This window comes from Cephus cinctus, unplaced genomic scaffold (genome assembly GCF_000341935.2).
Source record: "Cephus cinctus unplaced genomic scaffold, Ccin1 Ccin1_scaffold0168, whole genome shotgun sequence".
NCBI classification, from domain to species: domain Eukaryota; kingdom Metazoa; phylum Arthropoda; class Insecta; order Hymenoptera; family Cephidae; genus Cephus; species Cephus cinctus.
Genome location: NW_014332892.1, coordinates 1,240,795 through 1,254,570, shown reverse-complemented (window position 1 = coordinate 1,254,570; position 13,776 = coordinate 1,240,795). Strand labels below are relative to the sequence as shown.

The following is a 13,776-nucleotide window of genomic DNA, read 5'->3' as shown; positions in this document are numbered from 1 at the left end:
TTGAGTTTTAAAAATTTAGGGCAGACGTATATTCTACTAATACTGTCTAGACTATTTAAATTCTATGAAAGGAGGTATCACGGATAAGGTATACATTAGGTAAAAGAAACGAATCTTTTATTGAACGTCATGTTGAGAAAGTGGTTAATCGGTCATGAAAAACAATGGATGGTATGGATTAGTCACAGAACAATTAATACAGTTTCAATGTTTTTTTTTCGTTTTTCTCTTTTAAGGGGGCGGGCATTACCATTGGAGAAAAGTAAGCTAATGAATAAAGCACGGCGTGAATTATCGTAGTTCGTTAGAAACTAAGAAACGGAAAACGTTATTCCAATTGTAAAATGTAGAGAATGAATTTTTGCCGTTTTAGCGCAAAATAGTTATGCTTATCTGAAACATATTGGCAGGACAATGTTGAGTTTGTTTTTCAAAATACCGATACCATTAATGAAAGTTCTCGTGCGCTGTCTGATTTTTTTTGTTACTGCTTACGTTACGCACCACCTTAAAGAAACAATAGTAATCGATGAGTTTTGAGAATGGCGAGGTGTACACAAATCTAGTTTGAATCTCTAAGTTCAACTGGAAATTGACGGAATTAAACAAAAAAAACACCCAAGTAATAATTGTTAGAATGAAATTATATTGAATCTCAGTAATACTCCTTAATACGAGTATTTTTTTTACAATGAGAAATTTGCGCTCGCAGTGTCAATCGCATGATATTATGGCTTTGGTTTTCTTTAAAATTGGCCGAATTCCGTAATGTAGGTAGTAGGTAAAATAAGCTATGGCTGGCTAGCTGCCTACTTCGTATCGTTAGGTATTCTTTTTTTTTAACATACTCAGAACCTCAATTCTATAATAAAACAATATCAACATTGTTACTTAGGTTGCACAGTCGTCATGTCATGCACTCTCAAATAATCTTGCCTCCTCTCGGGGTCGTAACAATATACATTTCCAAAATGCCGCACCATTTTGAAAGAAAAGATCGAATTTACAGCATTAAATATATTTCCTAAACAATAAACTGAAATAGTAAAAAATAATCTATTATCTTTAATTTACTTAAAAAAAATCTCTAATGCTAATATTTATAATATAATAAATCTCATTATTTATAAATTTCTAAAAATCGTAAAGTTATATACAATAATTATATTATCCATTATGTACTTGACGAAGTATTGATAGAAACTTATGTACAACGGTTACCTATTGACCACTTCCTGAATTGTTTTGGGGTAATTTCGTCGACGACTGGGGGCTCAGTTGAGCCAACGTTTCCGGCGTCGCGTGCGCCTTAAGGATTGAATTCTCAGCCTCCAGCTGATTTATGCGGTCCATCAGTTCTGCTATCTTTTCTTTCAATACTTCCACCTCTTCCCGTACGGCAAACATCAAATGACTTTTCACCAAGTCCTAAACAAGTCCAAATCAATTTCCTCTTACAAAAAGTCATACTCTATCCAGCAATGCACTTACGCTTAACAAACCGTAATAATCAATTATACAAAATAAAATGTAAATAAAATTTACATGAAAAAATACTATTTGAAATATCATACATACCATAGCTTGTTCGATTTTATTATCGATTGCTACGGCACTTGTCCCGGACATACTGAAACAAAAATCACAAGGAGCCTATAATTCATAATTCTCATTAAACATTAATTACCGGGTGAAGATCTGATATCGATGGAAGAATCGCCAGTTTCGTATCAGACTAATGTAAGTGCATATAAAAAAAAATTGAAGCGAATGCGTGCCATCTTTTGTTAGCTTAGAAAGAAGTATTGTGTCTATAAAGATACAGATAGTCAGTTGCATAATAGTCAAAGAAAATGAAAATTGTGTACGTACGGCAATTGATTGCAGTCAAGGATATTATCGATACAATTATTGTTTAACTCTGGCAAATCATATGCAACGTATTCGTTTATGTATTATTTAGAAAATAAGTAACGGCGTTCTTTCGCTTGATTAAAACAATAGCGTTGCCTGGTGTTAGTCTCAAGCGTAATACTGAATACGTCTTCCATCCTAGAACGAGTCCCGTTAACGTCATCCTCTCATACGTTTCAATTTTTTCGTTCTTTTTGCATTAACGAGTACTATTTTTACGTGAGACCTGTACGCTTTACATGTCAAAATTTTTCTGTGCGTAATTAAGCCCTTGTCATTAATGCTAATAGTGGTACGTGGTAGTGACTCAAGGAATCGAAGTTCTTTTGGCTGGTTGCCATTGTAGACAATTTCTAGTGAAGTGTTCAAGAAGATGTTTGGAAAAATACTATGAATGTTTACATTCGCTTTGACGGATGGACCATTTCAGGAGATACTTGAGCCTATCGAGTGGCAGTGTAGTAGAAAGTATCGAGTTGAATGCACATAGGAACTTGTTATATGGTACGCAAGGTCATAGAGGACATTGTCCAGGATAGACTGGCTCAATTCGCATTGGGATGACGTTAAGTTAGGTAGAACAAACCTTTCATTGTCCTCGAGGGCATTGTGGTCATCACCGCTCTGAGTAACTTCGGCAAGGGATTCAAGAAGGGCAGCACCCGCTGATTGTGCAGCGGCAGCCGCAATAATGCCCGAAACGGAGTCCTGCTCCGGGTCGGACTGATGAAACGTCATACTTCCTTGCTGTATTCCGCCCACCACGTTCTGGCAGCTGGCCGACACTTGGGCCATTTGCACTTGAGCATTGCTACCAGTTGTCTGGGGTTGCATCTGAGCCGGCGGCATCACCTGAGTTTGTACCGGGGCCCCCGGGCCGTGAATGTTCGAAGGTGTCTGTTGCGCACCTGATTGAGGAACTTTGTGTATATTCTGGATAGCTTGTGTCCCTTGCATGGCAGTCATGGACTCGGACACTTGGGTCATCTGCTTCTGGGATGGTAAGGTCTGTGGCTGTTGCTGTTGTTGGGGCTGCTGTTGTTGTGGTGGATGCTGGGTGACGAGAATATTCGGTGCCTGAGAGTTTGGCGCCGAAGCCTGCTGCACCGACGGTTGACAAACATTTTGACCTGGCAAAGACTGATTTTGCGAGCTGACTGTCACGTATGTATCCTCTGTGGGATGGGTTATATTCTGTTGAGGCGTCACATTGTTATTATTAGTCTGTGTAATAATAGGAATAGAGCCTTGAGGCATGCTCTGAGGCTGTCCCAAATTGTTGGGATGGGCAGGTTGTAGGTTCGAGGGCAGCGTCGAGCCCTGTCCACCAGGTTGTTGTTGTTGTTGCTGCTGCTGCTGTTGCTGTTGCGGGGTCAGTTGCTGCTGTGAGGATGGCTGGAAGTATTGGGGCATCTGTGAAGGAGGTTGAACCTGCGCTTGTGCCTGTACCTGCGCAGAATTATGCTGTACACTCTGGGGAATTGAATTATTTACCGCGTAGTTCGCACTGGAAACTGTCGTCGGATTGTTTGTTACGCCCATTGAAGGGTGAACGTCCTGATGGGACACTTGCCCGTTAGCGTCGACACTGACGCCCTTGTCGTCGGACACTACTGACTGCTTAGGCGCGTCTGGTATGACTACCCCGCTATCAGTCACTCCATACGAAATGCACACCTCGTTTGGATCAGAGACTTTAGGGGTGCTAATGGCTGTAGGCTGATTCACAGAGGTATGATCTAAGTAATCCATGCAAGTCCAGCGTCCTCTCTTGAAAGGTTCGGTGCTCTCAATCTTGACCACCTTGAAACGTTCATTTCTGCCATGCGAATGCACCTCACGTAGGTCTGCATCTTGCTTCGTATTGCTCGACAGCAGGTTGATAATATTGTTGTCAGTGACAGAGGTGATGTCAAGAGTATTTATATTGTTGTCGTTGACCGAATTACTGACATTGCTCCCTTCAGAGGGTACAATTGCCAGGCCATACTGGGAACTTGTGGGAATCACCGGGGCTGTACCCAGTGCAGCATTGCTCGTATTGAAGAATACATCCTCCTTGGAAAACGTGTCCTCCGAATAACTTGGTGTCTCAATGTCGATGTCAGTGATCCTGGAGTGCTCGACTGAATTGTCCTCAGTATGGGACTCATCAAGATCATCATTGGAATCCTCACCAGCATCGTTACTCATCCGGCAGCCCACCGTAACGCTAGTAATCTGGAAGGACGACGTCTTCTTCCTGCACTGATTGTTCGCTGTCGCGTTGCTCGACGCGGACAACGAGACCGGATGGTGCAACTTGTCCGGTTCGCCCAGCCGAATCGTTTCCGTGGTTGTACGATGCACCGGGTTAGATAACTTCCGATCCGACAACTTATGCGATTTTCTGTGTACATTATCTGCCATTATTGTCGAAACTTAACATTCGTGATCCACGGTTTCTACGTGCGCTGCTGCTATTCTCTCGCATATTAAAACCGTCATCGCTGTGTGCTGTAGCCGATGAATTCGATGCTTCCTCAATTATCAAACTTTGTCGTTGTGCACCCTTACAACGAGGAACCGTTAATATCCGCCTGAACACCACAGAAAATCATGTTCCAATCTCTAGGCGATGTTGACAGTTCACCATTTCATCTATTTCACGGGAGTACAGTGCCTTCGCTGGAGTAACGTCAACTATAAGCGAGCCTCGCGTTCAGACACGAACTCGCCTGCTCTTTTACGGCTGGCCACGCTCCATTCGTTCTTATGCCGTTACATTACTGTTCGGTGCAATTTTCACCATCCATGTCTTCTCTATTCTATTATAGCAGGTGAGCAGTTTAAAAATGGCTGCCTCTTTGCTCACGGGATGGTCATGAGTTGTGCCATGATAGACAGTCGCGATACTGTTCCTTTCGGACCTACCATTTTTATCGGCCCTTTCCTTCCTCTAGTTGTTTTCGCGCTTCCCCATTTTCAACCAATTAAATACAAAATGAACAATTATCTGTATCATTGCATTTTTTTTGGTATTTAGATTTTCTTGATGCACTCGAAATTTATAAGTAACAGCTATTCTACCAGCACTCCATTTTCTATTTTGAATGTTCATAGTCATCGATAATATAGAAATAGAAAGAATAACTGTAAAAATTAATTTTACATGAATGAAAATTAGTTATACATTTATCTGATATTATATTAAAGCGCATGTTTAACTTTAATTGTTGTAAATAAAGCTTTACGGGGCGTTGTAAAACTTATTGTTATATATGTTTTGGCTTTTCAGAAACTGATTGAAACGGCCTGTATGTATAGAACAGATATGGAGACAAAGAAGATACATGTGGCGCTTTAGTACGTTATTTCTGCATCCATAGAAACTCACCTTCTAAGTAACTTTAAACATGAAACATTTGGAGATGCACAACGCTACGGTTTTAGGCGATACTACTGAACCTAACCATAATGGCATTCGTACGGCAGTGGTGGGAGCTGCGCAGAGAGAGATAGAAGGGACACAACCACCCAGGTGAGTGTAGTGCACATAGAGGGCATTTTGTGTCGTATCTAGATATATATATACATAGATGTCCAAGTCGTGTGTAACCTCATTGAAGTTGAGTGTGAATAATAAAATTAGTTTATAATTTGAATATTATAAAGCAGTTCATAAATTATTAATGCACCCATTTTCCTGTAGTGATTATAAGTGGTGTTAATAAACAAAAAAATTAAATATAAAAGTACAGCATAATTATTGCAAAGGGCAATAGCTGTCATACTTACCTAAGAAGCTGGAAGCAAGTATTAGCTTTTAGTATGCTGAAGGGGATTAATTATTAATTTAATTAATATCAAATATATTCACTTAAGGATTCTTGAAGACCAGATGACATCTGATGACCTGAAACGGAAGAAAAAGAATGATTAAAAGAAAATTTAAAAAATATAATGGTGTATACTCATCTAATGGGAAATATAAATAAGCCTATGATACAGTATTGCTGATAAATCGTGATTACTCACTTGAGACTGGAACAACGAGGAACCTAACCAGAGAAGAATTGGACAAAGACAGTTATCAGGAATTGATGCGCAGTTTTCAATACACTCATGCTGCTTTGCTCTAATAAACAAAAGGAAATTACTAAGAGTAAACAAGGAGCTTTAAGAATAAAGTCTATCGAAGCAATAAGCAAAGGGTTCAAAGAAATGGATGATCAATACCAGGGAGGTGATTCTACTCTTGGAAGAGGAAAGAGAACTAATAAGGATAAAGGAGATTTGAATAATCAAGGAAGAGACATAGTCAGAATGCAGGAAGGGAGATATCTAACGAATAAGTATCAAGGAAACAGGAATAGGATAAGAGAAGGAAAGAGTTCTGAGGATCCAAAAAGGATAGGCAAAGGAATTGTAAAGAAAGAATTGAAGAAAGATGTTGACTATAGGAAGTATAAGACAGAGATCAAAAAGGATAAAGACGGAGGGGAAGGATCCAAGACTATTCAAATAATACAAGAAAAGAAAGTAAAAACAAAAAGGAATAACCCACTAGTGATCATCAAACCTGAAAAAGAGGAAGATTCGAGCGACGCATACACAGATTCGACAGCAGATGACACAAATGCCTATAATAAACAACAAGCATTCGAATTGATCAGTAGTCTTCAGGACAGCGCCGAGTACGAAGCTAACCAGAATACAGCAGAGTCAAGAGACATAAGAAAAATGATGCAGCAAATGATTCAATATCTTAAAATTCTAGACACATGTTCCAAATTTTGGCACAAGTATGAAGTTGGAATCGAGAATTTATTTACAAATTTTGAAAAGTTGCAGGAAGAGTTAGAAGATAAATTGCGTAAAGCTTGCGGAAGAGTAGTAACCGGAGAGATTCAAGAAAACAAAAGAGATGTGAATAAAGCCGAAAATATTGAATTGATTGAAGAAAAGGAAACTGATGTCAATATGAATAATAAAGTAGAAGTTGCAAGTAAGAAGAAAGCACAAATGAATGATAAAAAAAAAGACAAACCTCGAGTTTCAAGAACGAAAATAATTAAGCAGAACATTAAAATAGTTAAAGGGAGAGATCCAAAGCTGGATATGAAGTTAATAGTTAGACTGGAAAACCTAAAAGATGAACAAATTTCTCGAGAGTTGGAAAATAATAGGTCCAAACGGGCAAGAAAACAAACCAAGTTTTTTGGTGAAAGAAGCAACGAAGCTGATGATGTAATCATGGCTGACCGACCAAAGTTTGTTGATGAAAATTTAATTACTAAAGTCAAGCGTAGAAATGCGTATTATCATAAAAAAATTTTAGAAGAGGGTATCACTCCCAGAAGGATGAACCCGAGATCTAGGGCAATTCGCAGTAGAAAATGCATGGATACTAAGAGATCAAAGGGAGGAGGCAGACCTAGATCGTCGATCTATGCGAGTGACTCTAGTGATTAAAAGAGATATTTAGTTTTGCTACAAAACATGGTTAGCACAGGCTTATATTATATTATTTTGTATTAACCTTACTATTATGATATTATATATTAAAGCTATAAGATTTTATATATATATAGTTTGATACAAATAGTTTTAGAAAAATTTCCTAAAATATTCGTAAGGGGAAGAATGCCACAGGGAGTCACGGTAGCATATATGTAAAATGTGGCTAGAATACCGTAAAATTATTTTGCTGAAAATTATGTAAAAGAGCGCAATTATATATCCCGAAAGAACTAATGATTTAAACACAGATCTGAGTCATACGTCTTGAATTAAGCAAACCGTGACAAAAGCGTTTAAGCTATTTACCATAAATTTGTTAATTAAAAAGTATTATTGTCAACTCCGTAATTATAAGTCGTATTAAAGATTATTATTACACAATAAGGAAGATTAAAGAACAAATACCAGAGGGTTTTGATTTATGTCATGTTATGATTTCATGTTCCGTGTTACTAGCCGTGTATATAGATATATAAGTCGTGTGTTAACTTTATTGAAGTTGAATGTGAATAATAAAGTTACTTTATAATTTGAATATTATAAAGGAGTTCATCAATTATTATTGCACCCCTTTTCCTGTAGTTATTATAAGAAGTAAGGTGTTAATAAATAAAAAATTAAATATGAAAGTGCAGCATAATTATTGCAAAGGGCAATAACTGTCATACTTACATATAGTGTATTAAATAATCAGCAAGATTATAATTAACAAGGAAGTTGGGTGGATTCGTATTCAAGATCGGAAGGGGATTACTTATTAATTTAATATTAAATATACTTACCTGAGGATTCTTGAAAATCGGATGACATCTGATGACCTGAAACGGAAGAAAAAAATTATTAAAAGAAAATCTAAGCAAATATAGTGGTGTACAAATTGAATAGGCTTTTTCAATAGTTCTCGAGCTGTTCTATGATTTCTGATAGACTTTAAGAATAGTTCTGCTATGAAACGTTGGTAAAATATCTATTAAAGGTACTGGTGGCATCATACGCTTCAGTGCAGGTAGGCATGAGGTGCTGGCTTTTGTCATAGTAAATCTTATCGATCTTACACTGTGCGCTCGAACTTAAGATTGCAAAGAAAAAATATATTTTGGCAATATCTTATGAGCGGCCTCATTCGAAGTGTTGGTTTGAGAATCAGTGGTGAGTGGCGGAGAATCTCTACTTGCCAAGCTACACGTTCGGGATCACGTTTAACTCGGCTACGATGGGATACGCATTATCGACGGAGGCGATGATCACGAAATTCTATTTGTGGACTCGCCGCTACGATTTAGCGCCACGCTTTTGGTATCGCCTAAAACCGTAGCGTTGTGCATCTCTCTACTCATCTCTGCATTTTACTTCATGTAAAGTTTATCTGTAAGCTAGTGCTGGTTCTAAGGACATAAACGTCACACTTGCCTACATGGTTTTTCTTTGGAGTGGGGTGCGACATTTCTAAGTTAATGATTTAAATAATCTTATTGTTTTGCCAATTTTTCCACTACACAAATTTGTAAGTACTATCTGATTCACAAGGCATTTTAATATTCTACTATCCGATCGCTTCTAATACAGTGCTGTATGTTAGAAGTTGGACGAATTTGCCGGCCGGTAATTTTGTGTACGTGGTCAGGTCAAGAATACAGTAAATCTAACTATCGCTATTGTTGTGATTTACGCAGGAGATAATAACGTAATTCGAACCAGATTGATATCTTTATATTTTTAAAGTTTAAAATTAAATTTTTTTTAGCGATCTCATACACTTTTTATTGACATAGATTTTGACCAAATTTTAAGGTTAGACATCTGCAATATAATAACTCTGGATAAGCTGCATGTAACTATCTAAACTATATTTTTATGATAAGATTGTTTTTGTGTTTATCACAGAATTATGTGTCGATGATTAGCAGATGCTAGTTGTATCTTATAGTTAAACTTAGTTCCTTTAAAAAATGTTATAGATCAACCTCATATAACACAGAAGTTGAATGATACTATGATCAAATAAATGCCACATGTTAAATTTTTCTCAAAGCAAACCAGCTGATAGGATTAGTAAACATATGGTACTTTGTAGCTATGAATATATATATTTCATTAAATTATGTTTCAATATTAATAATATTTATGTGATTGATTGAACGGAACAATTCTTATTTTTCATATCTAAATAAATTGTTACATATTGGGTAAAATAATGCATTAAATATAATATTAATAAATATTGTTTAAAAATTGCATATGTTAAACTATGAATTCTTTTGATTTGGTTATTTATGAAATAAATACTATTTATATAAAATTCAAATATCATATCATATTGCAATTGTAAATATTTTCACAATGTGTACTCGCTTATTTTAGCAATTGATATATTTCTTCAGATATAATCTATATAAACTTTTATTGCCTATTAATTTATTTTACATTTTATTTTCTTAAACTAGGTAAAATGTGATTGTTATATCCTGTGCGTGTATAATTATTTAATAAATTTTTTGCATTACAGGCAAACTTAAATTTCATTTAGATCCATCATGGCAATCCTTGCAAAGGCACGGGGTCTGCGTTTATCAGCTGAAAAGCAAGAAACACTCTTGAAACTGACTATATTATCCCTAGCAGCTGTGTTGTGTAAGTATATGTTTTTATGGTACATGCTCAAAAATCAGATCGATAATAAGATATTACTAACATGATTAATTATCTGATTGAACAACTTTGTTCAGCATGTTTTGACTTGGTCTTGCTAGTGACAGAATACATAATATTCTTGATGTTTCAGCTTTTGCAACGCGGTTATTCTCGGTATTAAGATTCGAGAGTGTTATCCATGAGTTTGATCCATATTTTAACTATAGAACAACAAAGTTCCTGGCTGAAGAAGGATTCTATAAATTTCATAATTGGTTTGATGATCGTGTCTGGTATCCTCTTGGCAGAATTATCGGAGGTAGTGTTTTTTATGTAAACTTAAGATAATTGATATTTATTTCACCTGATTATATGCATAATAAATGAAACTTCCAGGCACTATATATCCCGGATTGATGATAACTTCTGCGGCTTTGTACCACTTAGCATGGCTACTGAATATCACCATCGATATACGCAATGTCTGCGTTTTCCTTGCACCTTTATTTTCTAGTTTCACTACTATAGTTACTTATCTTCTTACGAAAGAACTAAGGGTATTATCATCAGTTTCTTAGATTATAGAATCTTTATACACCTAGACAAGTTTTCTCAATATAAAGTAATCTTAATTGTTATCATTTTCAGGATTCTGCTTCAGGATTACTTGCCGCAGCAATGATCGCTATCGTTCCTGGTTATATATCTAGATCTGTAGCTGGTTCTTATGACAACGAAGGCATAGCAATTTTCTGCATGCTGTTTACATACTATATGTGGATAAAGGCCGTAAAAACAGGCGCTATTTTTTGGTCTACATGCGCTGCACTAGCTTACTTTTATATGGTTTCTTCCTGGGGAGGATACGTCTTCCTAATCAATCTCATTCCCATGCACGTCCTGACGCTTATGGTTACTGGACGCTTTTCGCACAGAATATATGTTGCATATAACGTACTTTACTGCATAGGAACGATCCTCTCTATGCAAATTTCATTCGTCGGCTTCCAACCTGTGCAAAGTTCCGAACACATGCTGGTAAAATATACAAGTCTCATACTATTACTTTACAATATTCTTATGATATGTTGTATGTTATGTGTTCTCCATAGGCATTTGGAGTCTTTGGCTTGTGTCAAATTCACACACTTGTAGACTATCTTCGCAGTAAACTATCTCAAAGTGATTTTGAATTACTGTTTCGTGGACTCATTTTATCGATGCTCACAGCATCTGCCATCATTGGAACTGTACTGACATTGACTGGTAATACTCCTTTTCAACTGTTATATTAGAATATTTCTTTTAGATTATTTTCATACAAGTTGCTTTAAACAGGCAAGATATCTCCATGGACTGGACGCTTCTATTCTCTGCTGGATCCATCGTACGCGAAGAATCACATTCCTATTATTGCATCTGTATCGGAGCATCAACCAACCTCCTGGAGTTCATTTTACTTCGATCTACAGATCCTTGTATTCCTTTTCCCTGCTGGTTTATACTTTTGTTTCTCTAAGTTAACAGACTCCAATATCTTCCTCATACTCTATGGAGTTACCAGTCTCTACTTTGCTGTATGTATTCCTATCTAACTACTATCAAATATTCTTAATTATTTATTTTACATGAACTAAACTTTACAAATTTCTTACATTTTTTTTACAGGGAGTCATGGTACGTCTAATGTTAGTACTTGCACCTGTCATGTGTATACTTGGTGCAATCGGTGCATCAGCACTGGTGCTAACTTACATGAAACAGATAGAGAGTGGAAAAGTCACCGATAAGAAGTCTCGCAAATTTGAAAACAATTACGTTCTAAAAACCGAAGTAAGATTCATTCGCTACATATCTATCACAAGAAATTCACAACAGATATAGACAATACCATCATCTTGTGGCTTACAGATCGCCATGTTCTTCATCTTCATAATGTCCATTTTGTTCTTCTCGTATACCGTGCATTGCACATGGGTCACAGCCGAAGCATATAGTTCACCAAGTATAGTCTTATCAGCTCGCTCACCTGACGGAGGCCGAATGATTTTTGATGATTTCAGAGAAGCTTATTACTGGCTACGCATGAATACTCCTGAGGTAATATTCACATGCAAATCCATCGTCACCACATTTAGAATATTAATAGAATTCATTTTGATGCTTGTATTTAAAATCAGGACGCCAAGGTGATGTCCTGGTGGGATTATGGTTATCAAATAACGGCGATGGCAAACAGAACTATTTTAGTAGACAATAATACATGGAACAATACACACATATCGAGAGTTGGACAAGCAATGGCGAGTAGTGAGGACAAGGCCTACGAGATAATGAGAGAACTGGATGTGAATTATGTACTTGTTATTTTCGGTGGACTTACAGGCTACTCATCGGACGGTAAGTAATTTTATCCCTTTTTACAAATCTTTGATCCAAGCATTATAACGCTGTGCACTGAGACTATCTGTTACTGATAAACTTCTTATACGTCCGATTAGAGTGATCTTTGAAGATAGAGTAGGGCCGTGTAGAGTATGGTCTCACTTTGTAAATATACTGATTATTGGATCATATTAATTTCATTTATGAGTTTATATATATTTTAGTCTCTATCTTTATCTTATTCTATTGGCACCAACAAGAAAATATCATTTATTGTATAGATCTTCGGTCTATATGCATACGCGAATCGATTTTATTTAATAATCTGACGCTCCTTTCTTGTTTTAGATATTAATAAGTTCCTATGGATGGTGCGTATCGGTGGTAGCACTGAAGAAGGTAAATCTATCACCGAGTGGGATTATTATAACGCTGCTGGCGAATTTAGAGTAGATAAAGAAGCCTCTCCGATTTGGCTCAATTGTCTTATGTACAAAATGTGTTACTATCGATTTGGTCAAGTTTACACCGAAGGAGGTAAGTTTCGTATCATTCTGACGTTTTTTGAAAATTAGGTGCAGAATTTTCGATTGGTAAAATTCTAAAGCACTTTATTTCATGTTATATAATACGTTCTCTGCTAAAGGATGGGTAATGTTATTTTCTGTTTGCAAAATTAGGAAAACCCCCGGGATACGACAGAGTAAGGAACATGGAAATCGGAAATAAGGACTTCGAATTGGATGTGCTAGAGGAAGCGTATACGACGGAACATTGGCTGGTGCGGATTTACAAAGTGAAAGATTTAAAAAATCGGGGCAACTGATACGCAACTGACATCGATAGACTTTCTTACGGATGATATCTCGCTGCCATCAGGACCCAGTGAAATTTTCAATAAGCATATATCTTAAGTCTGAGTTTTTTAAAAGTACCAATATCAAATGGACGCATTAATTAGTTGCGCGCAACATACTGTAAGCATGAACAATACTGTCATTTTTATAAATCATCAATACAAGTTTATGGATACATAATGACCGCGCATTCTTGTCTGGCTGTACTAAGACGTGAGATAATTTGTCAACGTTGCGAATCCGTATTATTAAACTCTTCGAGAAGTTATGAATTACTTTGAACGACCTTAAGCTCAAGTATACCATGAAAAAAAAATCGAAATTGAAATGCTGAATGCACGTACGAGTAACTCGTCACGTTCCAAATACAAAGTACTTTCAGCATAACAGCTATGTTAGTACAGTTAAACTTGGAATGTAGGAAAGAGATACCGTTGAAAGGCTTTTTATTTCTTCCTATCATCGTGCTCTGATAGTCATTCACATT

General features: G+C 36.7%; 3 protein-coding genes across 5 annotated transcripts; 2 read left to right on the top strand and 1 right to left on the bottom strand.

Annotated features, from left to right (window-relative positions):
• Positions 1 to 312: 312 nt before the first annotated feature.
• Positions 313 to 4,950, bottom strand: LOC107264169 (protein bunched, class 2/F/G isoform). The gene is made up of 4 exons (XM_015732142.2): positions 2,501 to 4,950; positions 1,579 to 1,630; positions 1,222 to 1,428; positions 313 to 1,036 (listed from the first exon to the last, which is right to left on the bottom strand). The coding sequence occupies exons 1-3, from the start codon at positions 4,321 to 4,323 to the stop codon at positions 1,222 to 1,224; spliced, it is 2,082 nt and encodes a 693-aa protein (XP_015587628.1). The 5' UTR covers positions 4,324 to 4,950; the 3' UTR covers positions 313 to 1,036.
• A 241-nt stretch (positions 4,951 to 5,191) lies between these two features.
• On the top strand, positions 5,192 to 7,838 carry LOC107264170 (CAP-Gly domain-containing linker protein 1). Of its 2 annotated transcripts, none has more exons than XM_015732145.2 (2): positions 5,192 to 5,434; positions 5,779 to 7,838. In XM_015732145.2, the coding sequence occupies exon 2, from the start codon at positions 6,019 to 6,021 to the stop codon at positions 7,366 to 7,368; it is 1,350 nt and encodes a 449-aa protein (XP_015587631.1). In that variant the 5' UTR covers positions 5,192 to 5,434; positions 5,779 to 6,018; the 3' UTR covers positions 7,369 to 7,838. The 2 variants fall into 2 exon arrangements, with proteins under 2 accessions (XP_015587631.1, XP_015587630.1); XM_015732144.2 differs by lacking the exon at positions 5,192 to 5,434 and adding an exon at positions 5,454 to 5,705.
• Positions 7,839 to 8,758: 920 nt separating this feature from the next.
• On the top strand, positions 8,759 to 13,564 carry LOC107264166 (dolichyl-diphosphooligosaccharide--protein glycosyltransferase subunit STT3A). 2 transcript variants are annotated; one of them, XM_015732127.2, is made up of 12 exons: positions 8,759 to 8,920; positions 9,923 to 10,047; positions 10,199 to 10,366; positions 10,444 to 10,604; positions 10,696 to 11,085; positions 11,160 to 11,313; positions 11,386 to 11,624; positions 11,716 to 11,880; positions 11,959 to 12,147; positions 12,228 to 12,447; positions 12,781 to 12,969; positions 13,113 to 13,564. In XM_015732127.2, the coding sequence occupies exons 2-12, from the start codon at positions 9,951 to 9,953 to the stop codon at positions 13,256 to 13,258; spliced, it is 2,118 nt and encodes a 705-aa protein (XP_015587613.1). In that variant the 5' UTR covers positions 8,759 to 8,920; positions 9,923 to 9,950; the 3' UTR covers positions 13,259 to 13,564. The 2 variants fall into 2 exon arrangements, with proteins under 2 accessions (XP_015587613.1, XP_024936968.1); XM_025081200.1 differs by lacking the exon at positions 8,759 to 8,920 and adding an exon at positions 8,986 to 9,100 and having other exon boundaries at positions 13,113 to 13,557.
• The last annotated feature ends 212 nt before the right edge of the window (positions 13,565 to 13,776 follow it).

Coding starts and splice junctions, on each gene's coding strand:
- LOC107264169 (XM_015732142.2), bottom strand. CDS start 4,323: ATGGCAGATAATGTACACAGAAAATCGCATAAGTTGTCGGATCGGAAG. Junction 1,631..2,500: donor GCCCTCGAGGACAATGAAAG/GTTTGTTCTACC, acceptor TTTTTGTTTCAG/TATGTCCGGGACAAGTGCCG. Junction 1,429..1,578: donor ATAAAATCGAACAAGCTATG/GTATGTATGATA, acceptor GGACTTGTTTAG/GACTTGGTGAAAAGTCATTT.
- LOC107264166 (XM_015732127.2), top strand. CDS start 9,951: ATGGCAATCCTTGCAAAGGCACGGGGTCTGCGTTTATCAGCTGAAAAG. Junction 10,048..10,198: donor ATCCCTAGCAGCTGTGTTGT/GTAAGTATATGT, acceptor TTGATGTTTCAG/CTTTTGCAACGCGGTTATTC. Junction 12,970..13,112: donor TCAAGTTTACACCGAAGGAG/GTAAGTTTCGTA, acceptor TTGCAAAATTAG/GAAAACCCCCGGGATACGAC.
- LOC107264170 (XM_015732145.2), top strand. CDS start 6,019: ATGCTGCTTTGCTCTAATAAACAAAAGGAAATTACTAAGAGTAAACAA.